At 33.9% G+C, this 13,553-nt stretch overlaps 1 protein-coding gene across 5 annotated transcripts in view; it reads right to left on the bottom strand.

The window, feature by feature from the left end:
• Positions 1-13,553, bottom strand: part of dac (dachshund family transcription factor) — a 1,230,461-nt gene that overhangs the window by 320,287 nt on the left and 896,621 nt on the right. For all 5 annotated transcript variants that reach the window (XM_069819054.1, XM_069819052.1, XM_069819050.1 and 2 more), the window contains exon 8: positions 6,820-6,903. In XM_069819054.1, coding sequence (XP_069675155.1) covers positions 6,820-6,903 — 84 coding nt within the window. The remainder of the gene's footprint in view (positions 1-6,819; positions 6,904-13,553) is intronic.

The raw sequence follows: 13,553 nt of genomic DNA on the forward strand, positions 1-13,553 counted from the left end.
TTATAGCTATGATCCAGTGAATCCGGGTTCAATTCGTGGAAATTTCTCCAAATGAAAATAATTAAAAAGTATCTTCACATACTGGAAATGTCGAAATAGAAATCCATTCTTATGCCTTAAAATTCTTACATGTGAAGAAGTGAAATATTTAGGAATCATAATGTACCAAAACTGACGTTAGGAAAGACATACAAGGTAGATTACCTTCGCTCTAAATGAAGAAAATTGACATATAATTTTATCAGCTGCAATTCCTTACAGCATGTAGTGCAAAGCGGTCTATTATTTAGGTTTAGTCCAGTCAGTTATTCAGTATGGGATAATAGGTTGGGGAGGTATAACAAAATCAGTTCTGTTCCCCCTGAATTAACTTAATAAGATTAATTAAACATTGTTCAAATAAACATTTAGATTGTCCAACTAATTTCAAATATGAAAATTTTTAAAGTTCTAGACATCAAAATGAATCCTAAATATACATTGTTAACATATTATCAAGGAAACAAAACTAAGTGCAGAACTCATCAAATTATTATGTCTATTCTATAAGAAGATATGCTAATTTGTCTACCACTAATTCAACCAAAATATAATACGGCCATTCCAGTTGTCATGGATGTTACATTTTTATTATTTTCAAATTATATATATATATATATATATATATATATATATATATATATATATTAGAAATGAAATAATTTTCTCAATTTTATTATTAGAATCTATTTAGAAGATCAGTATCATTTTACAGGAAAAAAAAAGTTGTTGAATTAAATTTATTGTTATTACAGAAAATAAAGAAAAGGTTCCGTCTCGGAAGTTACAAGATTTGTGAACTCACTTCACACCGTATTAACAAAGAGTGTACTGGAGTCTATTTAGTAGATCCGTATCATTTTACAGAAAAAAAGTTGTTGAATTAAATTTATTATTATTACACAAAATAAAGAAAAGTTTCCGTCACGGATGTTACAAGGTTTGTGAACTCACTTCACATCTTATTTAGAAATAGTGTAAAATTTCAGATCTCTGCCTCAAGCAAAAAAGAGATTCATTCTCATAGTGTCCATGTGAAAGCTATGCAAATCTCATGGAATCCAATTAGTTTACGAAAACATAATCGGTAAATATTTTATAGCTATTTCTTCCATGTCACGGAAGTTACAGCTGAGTTAATGTCCTTCATTTTTCCAGTTTCAAAACAAGTGTGACATTTCTAAGTCAAAATATTCACTTGAACTATAAGATTAATTATTAACCAAAAGTACTGCTAATAAATGGCAGGAAGAACATAGTAGGCCTACAGAGTAAAACGTTCCTTGATCCTGAAGCTCTGGAATTAATAGTGCAGAGTCTCAAAATATTTCTTCAACAATAGCTTCTTGAAAAACATACATTAACAGCTGATCGCTGTTTGAGTAAGTGCTCCAAACTTTAGGAAAACAAAACAGTACCTGTTATCAAGCAAAGACTACTTAGATTCAATCCCCATAAAGCTTGTAAAATATTTTCATTTTGAAAATAAAACGTTTGTTAGTTCAGTAGTAAATGTTTTACGGCGTTTTTATTTTATCCATACCTAAACGGTTCACCCTGTATTTTTATTATTATTTTCATGTTATTAATGTGTATATTTTTACTTTTGTCTTTCCAAGAATGCTCCCGAGTTTTTGTTTTTGTTTACTGAAGTGAGCAGATTATAAATTATATAATTTTAAATTTTTGTAAAAGAGCTCATTGCGTTTATCATTATTATTTATTATTATTTGGGCCTGCTGAGGTCCATTGTGCGCCCTATATGCGATGATTGTCCGGGTGCAATAAGTGACCTGAAAGGCATTCGTGAATCCGATACTGACGGGTGGGCCATCCTGTGAGATTTTATTGTCTTTAATATATTGAAATTGATTCCGTCGTGTGACGTCGTTGCTTTACTTCTATGTCAACATGAATCCTGCGTTTTTTGGTCTCGAAATGATATCCTTAGTGATAAGGTTGTTGTGTTTTTTAATATGCTAGAACGCTCCTAGTGATAAACTTTAACGTCTATTTAAAGTATACAAATTTCTTCAAATGATTAGAGACAGAAGACGACTACAAAATTTCTCCCGTTATGAAGTTAATAACATTCGCTCTTCCTTTTCTTGTTGCTAAGTGACATATAAATACTCACAATATGATTAGTACAGTATATTTTTGTACAGTCTGTGGACACAGCAGCTTCTCTAAACACTTATCGTCAATCGATCTTTGCATCCAATATCAAGACAAGATTCTTAAGCTGTCGAGATTGTCTGCACAGACACCTAGTTCCACCCAGACAATAGACAGAAAGACGCGAGGATGTAGCTGAGTTAATGGGGTTTACGTCTGTAAGATCGCCCTCAAACACTTGACATTTTCTCCCCATCCCATTCCTATAAAGGTCATAGCAGTATCCCCTATCGCGATACCCCTAGCATACAACTTTCCAGAGATGGGGAAATGGAAGGGGTTGTTTTCGAACCTCTTCGTCTCTCCTTTAGATTTTGTTTCTTCTTCTTGGTTTCGATGTCCTTTTGTTCTTAGGGTTCATCAGTGTATTCTGTTCCCCCTTCACCCCTACCCTCCCTGAGCAACCTTTACAGTATAAACTAGGTTATACCTATCCCCAGTAGGCTGCTGTAATGGAGTAGTATACCAGTAACTGCAGCATTACAATGCGAGCTGCGCGGATATTATGCCTTATTCGAAGAAACGAATCGGAAAGTAATTCGATTTACAGAACCACCAGAAAGCTCAGACTAGCTTTCTGCGAAGGGAAATCCCTCTCTATTATATAATTCAATTGCTAATTCATTTCTTCTAAATCGTATGATCAATTAACCGTCATATTTTCGATCTCAAAAGCCCTAGACTTGCGAAATAAAATTCTTCCGACATTATGTACAAATATTGAAACAGCATTTTGAGCATAGTGAAGTTTTCCTTTGTTTATTTTCAATTCATATAAAAAATAATTAAAAGCATAACCCCAAAGCACTTATAAAGTTGCTAAATCGTCTCTATGCAATTTAATGCAATTAAAAAGATTTAATACAGAAAAAAATATTTCGTTTTAGTGACGTAAATTAAAAAAGTTCGTTCAATTAAACTCGAATGTTCAAAACATATATCTTCAACACTGAAAATAAAATATGTGTATGTTACTATTATTCTAGCTAGTTTACCATCTAGTTTAAAACCCTCTCACTTTGGAAAATCGCAAGAACATTTCTTTGCGATATTCCAAAATGGCTATTTTAGATCATTTTTACGAAAAGAAAAAATGTTTAAAGTAAGCAAAGAAAGTGTGCCACCAGAGACCATGAAAATATCCGTATAATTAACTTCTGTTATATATTTAGTTCGGATTATTTAAAAATATAAGAATAGGTGCTGAAACAAATTCAATTAACTGTAATTTCGATAGTTGCTTTTATTGAAATGTAGTCTAGTTATAAAAAATTCCCTATGATCCTGGTTGAATGGAAGAGAAGGCCTGATGGCCTTAACTCTGCCAGGAAAAATAAAACTATTATTATTATTATTATTATTATTATTATTATTATTATTATTATGACTGAAATTTATATGATAGGCTATTATTGTAGCTAATTGAAATGATGATAATAATAATAATAATAATAATAATAATAATAATAATAATAATAATAATAATAGCTTAATTAAAACGCATTCTTGATATTTCCTCTACATAAGAATTTATTTTTATACTTAATTTATCAATTTTCTCAAAAATGTTCTACCATTCTCAAATAATTTGTACATAATTTTGGAAGAATTTTGACTCGTAAATCTTGATATATTGAAATCGGAAAAATTATGAAAGAAATTCTTTGTGATAATCCACAGTACTGTAATAATTTCAAGAAAGAATTATCTGAAACATGAAGAGATGTATAGTCAAGAGACCTAAAGCAACTTATAGTTCTACTATTAATTTGAAATGTCCCAAATTTTACGTAAAAACCACTACACAAACTATGTACTTCAAATAAAGTAAGTAAACTGTATAGGTTAATAAAAATTCGATACCGGTATCATTAAAATTTTGTTTTCCTTCTAGTCAATTGATCTATTTTATAGTAACTTCCTTCTTTGTTTTAAAATACCACAGAATTTCTTTGTAGTACTTCTAAATAATATTTCTAGAACATTCTTCTGGATAAAACAAGAAAATATAATTATAAAGTACCCTACAATTTTCATGACATTTCATTATAACTCCATTAATTTTTTTTTAATTTCTCATAATTTGTAAATAAGATTATAAAAATAATGAAAGTTCAAGTAAATTCAATGAAGAAAAGTTTTTGATAGAACAATAATATATATATTGTTAACCTTATGTTACACATGATTTTAAACTCGATCGTCAATTTTATGAACAAAAAAATTAGTGTTTTCCCCAATAAAAAAATATGAAAGAAACGACTATATTTCCATCTAACTCGTTTACAGTGTGTAATAGATATAGAGGTTATTCATATATTTTAATATTTTAATGTAAAGGGTTCCTAACATACATACTGACATAAAATAAAATTAGGGAACAAAAAGTTTACTGACGTAGAATTACAGCCAATTTCAGTTATTTTTTAAGAGTTTATGAAAAAAATATATTATATTGTTTCATCGCAAACAGATAAATAAGGGAACAATTCTAGTCTCATATTAGATTCAGGTATGAAATAAAATTCCTGATGACGTAATTATTCCGTATTTATATGTCAACATAATAGACTTACCTTCTTTTATTTTGTTAAACGAATATATGTTGATATCAGTCAACAAAATTCGTTCAGCACAACTTACAACTCGCGCATGCATTTATCATATTTTGTGTCATATTCTGAGTAATTGTTTAAAGAATGCTTAACGTTTAATCAATTATCAACGGACTTGTTATAAACTAAATCGTATGGTAAATATTTTAAAATTTTCATTGGTTTTTATGCTGTTTCTAAACCTTCAAGTAGAGGCGAACCTACTGTGTAGAAATTGTGTCGTCTCTGGAGATGAAGTTTTAATTACTCAGGCTTTGTTAGAAATTAAATAAATTCCAGAAAAACGATCTTTACTGAGACAACCAGTAAGTAGAAGTGGCAGTTTTGGAAGGTTTATTTTCCCGCAATATCATTATATTCGTATCTGCTCTACGAATGAAATGTACAGTCTTAGGAATAATTGATGGCGCTCAGATATTTCCGAAGTCCCAGAAAGGAAGCACTGCGCATGATCAGACGACGAGCGACCAGGTTCACAAGCGAACCACTAGTTTAAGTAATAACATTCGTTCTATGTCGTCCCTAAGTAGCCAGAGAAAAGAATTAGCTTAAATAAATAGTGCGACAAAAACTTTTCCACCTGCAAGAATCGAACCATCAATTGTTTCCAAGGCTGTACATTTCGATGAAACACTAGAAAATTTTCCTAACTAAAATATTTTAAATTTAAACTGTTCTACAGACAATAAAAAAATTGACATTCATCTATTTTCACATTATTTCCAGTTCATTTTATACGCTGAAAATATTAACATTTAATTATGCAGTGCATAAGGACATAAGATTTTCTGGTGCAATTCTAACTGGAAAGTCATTGAAGTATATGTCGCTGCCACAAACTGTTTACCGCCAAAAATCTTGTCTTTTATTCTTAAGCGTTTATTAAAGTAGGATCTGTTGATATTGAAGGTACAGTTCTCACATTTTTTTCTTTAGTAATAGGCCTACTATTCTATTATTTTTGTTAATCTTAAACTCGGAAGTGGGGGGCAATTACCCTAACCTACACGCCCCACGCCCTTAAGGGGTAGGTACAGCTTACAGCAGTAAAATTTTTGGAAATATTCAACATTTTTTCCTGCATTACTGTATTTTGTACAATAATGAAAATTGTTGTGTAAAACACTGTCCTTCTACTATATGAAAAAAAAAAATTTACAATTTAAAAAAATATTTATATTTTTGTTTCAAAATTCAAAATGGTGTCCAGTGATGAAGCTTTTCCCTCATAACTCATAAACTTGTTAACTTTTTCATGTTCTCTCTCTTTTGTTTTATTGCTGAAACTCATGTTTACGATATCATACTCTTTCAACTATGGGTACATTCCTTAATAAATAATATTTCTTTTATTTTGTGTTAGAAGAAAATACTGACATTTGCTCATTTCTTAAAATGAATTTCTTTTTTATCAGACAATCTATCAAAGGTAGAGAAGTGATCTTATATCATATTGTAGATATGACTGACATAAATACACACAAAAAATTTCATCACAAAATGTAGGATAGTTTGTGAGTTATATGGGAAACGCTTCATTACTGCACAGTGAACTGAATTAAAAAAAAAGTAAGTAATTTTTTTAAATCGTAACAATTTTTTTTTCATACAGCAGAAGGACAATGTTTTACACATGCTAATTTTCATTATTGTATAAGGTATAGTAATGGAGGAAAAAAATTTTGAATATTTCCAAAATTTTACTGCTGTAAGCTGTACCTAACCCCTTAAATGACGCCTCTGCCAATATGACAGTATAGGGAAAACATTAAAATGTCTAACGTGTATGTCTTCGTATTAGTTACTTGTTTAAATAATCACGCTACTGAAATCGATCGGAAATAAAGTAGTTAACGAACATCTTAGTTTACAATAACAGTGGCTGTGCGATCCTCATAATATGGGTCGAGAGAAATCGCTTCAGTATTGAGCGAACTGAGAAAGCTGTGAATCAGAAAGAAGAGTACAGATGGCAGCATGTACTCACCCCGTATCTTCTGTTCGTCCAACAGTTGTCGCTCCAGGCTTTCCTTCACTTCTCTCTCCCTAAGCACGTCCATCTTTAACTCGGCTGCAAACAGGAAGATAACACGTAAATAAACAAATCGTGCCAAATATACTACGCATACATTTTAGCATATGTTAAATTAGAAATCTTAAAAAAACTGCACACAGCTCCTTAGACATCGATGTTATCCTTCATTTTGGACCCTATACGAATTACAAAGACTAACCTGGCAAGATGAGATGATATGGAATAATTACATCAGTGGCGAAGTGACAAAGATACAGGAAAGCGAAATATTCGAATACAATTTATTCCATAATATCTTCGTCCACTAAATATCATGCAAGACTTTAGAAGAAAATTCTTAACAGTACATTTGAATCGGTTTTTTAATAAAATACGAATTTTGGGGAGAAACAAAAACTGTTGTAAAGAAATGCACGAGTTAAGAATCGGAATATTTGAAATGGGAAATATTGGTAAAACATAAAGAATATTTTGGTATGCAAAATAATATTTTTAAAGTAGAATACGACTCAAAATTCATGTTTGAAAATGTTTGACTTATGGGGTTTCTCAAAATATGGTAAAGATTTAACAAACCAATCTCTTCATTTCATGAAATTATTGAAAATTTGGTTCGAAAATAATACGAATTTGATTCTCAAAACTAGTATTCAGAAGCTGATTTCAAAATTTTTATTTCATGTGAACAAATTTTATTCTAACTTGTACGAAATCTCACTAAGGACATAAATAATAAACTTCTGCATGAAATAATTTAATACAATAATACATTACAGAAAATACAACATTATTCTAACAAATCCAGAATTCAAACACAAAATAATTAATTTACCAAACACTACAGCTTAGACTATAGTTTTGTTCATTCTGGGCCTTCTCCTCGAAATCTAATTTTCAAGCGCACATGTCACAACAGAAATACCGTTAGAGGGCAAATCGCAATATAGCGAACGTAGAAGCTCCGTCCACGACCCCTTCCACTTTTCCCCTACTAGCTCACCAGACATTCTACATGATAGGCGAGTGTTGTGTCGAATGCACATTTCATGTGGGTGGGGATAACTTCCCCTACTGGCGTTCGCTATATTACGATTTATCCCCGTTAGACTTATGGTATTTTTTTCTACAAAATGGTATATCTATCCCTACAGAACAGGAATTAGTAATAAACTCAATTTCGTTAAAATTTGACTTACGGAGTTTCTCAAAAAACAATTGATTTATACTCTTAGGGTGAATGTGACCAGAATTAAGCTTTTGAGTTTTGAGTGTGGAATACCCAAAAGCCTAATTCTGATCATATCCACCGTGAAAACCTAAAAAAGCATATAATCAGCATCTATCGGTAGGAAACACACACTAATACTAGAAAATTTCAACAGAATCTTTCGAAAAAGAGATATTATTAAGGGAGAGTTGGGTAGTATCGGACATCGGGTAATATCGGACAGTGAATTTCTTTCATCTACCACACGATGATAGTACCTGATTGGCATGGTTACGTTTTGGTGATGTCGCGTACAGAAACGTAACCATGTCATTCAGGTACTACCATATGGTGGTAGATGAAAGAAACGCACTGTCCGATATTACCCGTTGTCTTGTTTGTTTTTTTTTATTATTATTTAACGACGCTCGCAACTGCAGAGGTTATATCAGCGTCGCCGGATGTGCCGGAATTTTGTCCCGCAGGAGTTCTTTTACATGCTAGTAAATCTACTGACATGAGCCTGTCGCATTTAAGCACACTTAAATGCCATCGACCTGGCCCGCGATCGAACCCGCAACCTTGGGCATAGAAGGCCAGCGCTATACCAACTCGCCAACCAGGTCGACACCCGTTGTCCGATACTACCCAACTCTCCCCTATGCTTTCTAACCTTCTTTGTATTTTCCGTGATACGAAGACAATACAAAAATTGTCGAGCTAATAATTCTCAATGATTTTCTATTCAAGCTTTAATTTCGAAATCTTACAGTCAATGTAAGGAGCTAATATTTTTTTTTTTTTTTTTTTTTTTTTTTTTTTTTTTTTGCATTTTATTTGCAGTGACCAAATTCAGGGGAGGTTTCGATACGAGTTCGTTAATAGTTTTACTTTAAGTAAACTTCAGTTTTTGCCAGTTCTACGCATGTGGCCTAAACCAACATCCACCAGAAGGACTAAGCCTAGAAGATGGAAAAACACTAAGGGCCATATTCATAGACATTCTTAGCGCGGGCTTCCGGTGGATGTTCAGCGTTTTTCGTATTCATAAACCAGTGTTAGCGATAGGATATGATTTGAATTCTGTACAAACAACCAGTCGATAGCTGGGGCTAGTTTAGCACGCTCGTAGCGCGGGCTAGCGAAATGTTTATGCATAGCACCCTAAGTCTTAGTGAACTATTACTGGACCTAAGATTGTGGCGACCCACAGTTTGAGTGTCAGAGACACTTCAACAATCTTAGCCTCCACCCCCAGTTTATCTTGTAAGCAGAAGAGGGGTCGAGGGTGGGGGAGAGGGGTTACTCCGGTTTCTGATCCGCCTTGCGGCTTTGTTAGTTTTTAGATTTGAAGAAATGATTTACTTTGTTTTCGGCGTTCCTCTTCATGCCGGTCTTAATTAGCATTTAAATCTAAAACATTTCGCTAGATGGCACACAACAGAAACTAAGTGTGCCCCGGGCGATTCACTGTTGTTATGCAAATTCGTCAACAGGGAGGTTACAGCCAATACATGATAGTGACTTGGCAGAGGGTGATCTTATTCCGGGAGGCGCAGCCCCCCCCCCAACCACCCCAGCTTCAATTTCCTCCATCACATTCACACCACTTCCAGTTAAGTTTTACTCATATCCTCTAAAGCTTTGTGTACCTGCAAAAGTTTGGATTTGGATGTGCATTTGTATCCGACTCTAACATAACCAGGAAGTGTAAGCACCAAAATAAAAATTACTCTATTCCTATTCCTATTTCACTGAAAGACAAGGTCTCCAACACGGCACTGCAGAAAATTACAGCTTCTGAGAACATCACAAAAAAAGCCCTCATAACGAAGTGGAAGTGGGGTGGTCATGTAACAAGGCAGATGGGCGCGAGAAACCACCATGTGGGACCCGTACATAGGAAAGAGAAAACAAGGCAGGCCAAGAAGAAGATGGGCAGATACATTCAAGCAGCAGCTGGGAGGGAACTGGTCAACCATCGCCCGCAACAGGAACGACTGGAGACAGATAGTGAACAAACTCATATAGATCTAAAATTTGACAAACTCTAGTGTATCTCACATAGTGAATGTGAATGTAAATGAGTAGCTTAATATCTAAGATGGACATCTGTCGTCTCCATAGTTTTGATCTAGAGGCAGTTTTTAATTCACAGTGTTCTTTGTAATATTTAACACAATTTATTTTATAAATGTAGTGTTAGAGTTTGCATGTGGTTTTATTATAACTGGAAAGAGCATGAAAAATTGTATAACAAACCACAGCCGTCTAAATTTTGATTGAGGTCAGATGTCCGTCTTTGATATTAAGCTACTCAAATATTGTTCACGTGAAATAGCTCATCATGTGAACCACACCAACCGAGCTTCCCCTCCTGTAGGAGGCCCTAGCCCTTCATGGGACACAGTGGCTTTATTGATTGATTGATTGATTGATTGATTGATTGATTCATTCATTCATTCATTCATTCATTCCTATTAAAGATTAGTTACTCTATGCCCTTGTTCTCCTTGTTCCACTATTCTCCTTGCTTACTCCTTATAGCGGCGATGAAGGATTACATTTTTATGTGTCGATTAATTTCTATATTACCCTCATACTTAATGAGGAGGAAAACGCAGTTCTACGTCAAAACTTATTGTGCTTGTGAGATTATATTGGGCGAGATGAACCTAAAGATTGTCATAAAATTATCAGACATTCGCCTTACACTTAGGAAAAACCTCGGATAAAAAAGCAGGTAATCGGCCCAAACGGGATTCAAACCCAGGCCAGAGCACAGCTTCGGATCACAACTCTATCTCGCTACAGTCTGAGCTATACTAATGGGTCAGTTGTCTGCTCAATTTGCTTGTAAATCTAATTACTTGTACTTCAGGTTGTAAAGTACAGCCGTTGTGATTATAACTAGACTCCGGTGGCAAGGTTTTCCTATACTAAGTCGCGTTGTCATAGTAACCGCAGATACCAATGTGCGAATTAGATGTATTCCATTTCATTAAGTGTCTGGAGAACATTGTACGTTAAGAGGTAGAGTTCAGATTGTTTAGCGGTTAACTATTCTTCATACGGAATGGGTCGTTGGAATCCGGGCAAGGATACTTGAAATCTAAATACCGCAAAGCAAACCTCTCGAGCTTTGCCTACTGCTCCTAAAGGGTGGAAAAATGACCTCCTCCTCTGCTATGAGTCGCGTATTTGCTTTATTCTGCAATGCGGGCAGTGTTTTAACATTCCTGTGCACTCCACAGCCTGAGAAGAGCGGAAAATGGACGAAATTAAGAGTTTATAGAACAGATTCACGTTTTTATTTATAAAAAGAATGTTGCTGGGAAAGGTCAAGTAATTGAAAATAGCGGAAAATATACGTGGGTTTATTAAAAAGTCATAACACCTTTAAAATTTCAGAAACTTTGTTAAAAATAAGGTTAGTGTACCCATGGAAACTCACAGTCACAAAATAATGACATGTATCGTTATATTAGTATAGATTTAAATTGTCTCCTTCCACTCTCTTTGGCAATATTAATTTAGACATGTAAGAAGTCAAAATTTAAAAACCATCTCTAGTGCACAACCAAATTAATCAGAGTACTATTACAGCTTCAAATAAAAGATTAAGGGCATCCCTTGAAAATAAATGTTTCACTCCTGACTTTATACTTAATTATGTGAAACTCCGTGATCTTTACAAAGGCAACAAATGCCTATGAAGAATGAAGTTTTAACTTTGAAGTTAATCCCTCTATCATTCAAACTGTGGTTTGTATAATGAATGGGATATTTGTAAATACTACCATCGTCCTGGCTGGACAGTGACTGTTTTCACAAGAAAAAGTCTTTGGACTATCGTTATTTTATGAAAACCACTGAAAATGTTCACTCCTATAACATAGAGTTAGTTGTAATCCCCTGGTAGAGGGGCAGAGAAGGTCTGATGGCCTTATCTCTACCAGGTTAAATAAATAAATACTACTAATACTACTACTAATAGACCTATGGTTTCCCCCCCCCCTAATAACTAATTCAGTAAAGCGATAGGTTTGGAAGTAAATCCCGAAGACACAAAATATATGATTATGTCTCATGACCAGAATATTGTACGAAATGGAAAAGTACAAATTGGAGATTTATCCTTCGAAGAGGTGGAAAAAGGCAAATATCTTGGAGCAACAGTAACAAATATAAATGACACTCGGGAGGAAATTAAGCGCAGAATAAATATGGGAAATGCGTGTTATTATTCGGTTGACAAGCTTTTGTCATCTAGCCTGCTGTCAAAAAATCTGAAAGTTAGAATTTATAAAACAGTTATATTACCGGTTGTTCTGTATGGTTATGAAACTTGGACTCTCACTTTGAGAGAGGAACATAGGTTAAGGGTGTTTGAGAATACGGTTCTTAGGAAAATATTTGGGGCTAAGAGGGATGAAGTTACAGGAGAATGGAGAAAGTTACACAACACAGAACTGCACGCATTGTATTCTTCACCTGACATAATTACGAACATTAAATCCAGACGTTTGAGATGGGCACGGCATGTAGCACATATGGGCGAACCCAGAAATGCATATAAGGTGTTAGTTGGGAGGGCAGAGGGCAAAAGACCTTTGGGGAGACCGAGACGTAGATGGGAGGATAATATTAAATGGATTTGAGGGAGGTAGGATATGATGATAGAGACTAGATTAATCTTGCACAGGATAGGGACCAATGGCGGGCTTATGTGAGGGCGGCAATGAAGCTTCGGGTTCCTTGAAAGCCATTTGTAAGTAAGTATTTGTATTAGTGAAATCCTGAAATAAAAGTTTTTTCTTCCGTTTTCAAATTATCGTAACTCCGTAACTGAATCGATTTTTTGTAAAACAATACATGACAGCTTTTGATCGAAATTAAGTTATTGGCACGATCTACGTGTTTGTGTAGCAAGTACACATGTCAGTGCTAAACCTAATACTGTGGTAATATCGGAGAACATTCAATGTTTGGAGAAACTGCACGTCACGTTACATCCCAGAGAAGTATAATCATTTTATGATGATATTGTTAACCATCCTGTTACTAAAGGTGATGTAGATGCTGAAAATGATGTATAAGGTGATACTAAACATATTACAATAAGCATTTAAAATTGTTGTGCTGTAGTAATAATTTGTTTTTTCATAACTGCACATGTCAGCAGCAAAAGAAAGCTATTTATTTTCCAAGACAGCTCGTTGGAATTGCTTTTATTGTAAAATGTATATTCCCTACACATTTCCTAAGTATGTACAACATATTTAATTTGTATTTAATTTAAAATAACTTTTAAGGAGGTTTTCCTGTTCATCTCAAAACTAGTTGTTGCTGAAATCTGTTGTTTAAAAACAATCGATTTAATTATGAATGTGATCCCATTAATTTATTTACATTTTTTGGTCCAAATAACCTCAGGAATCATTTCCATAAACCGGAGTAGAACTTCCTAAATCACCCT

The sequence above is a fragment of the Periplaneta americana genome, chromosome 2 (genome assembly GCF_040183065.1).
Source record: "Periplaneta americana isolate PAMFEO1 chromosome 2, P.americana_PAMFEO1_priV1, whole genome shotgun sequence".
NCBI classification, from domain to species: domain Eukaryota; kingdom Metazoa; phylum Arthropoda; class Insecta; order Blattodea; family Blattidae; genus Periplaneta; species Periplaneta americana.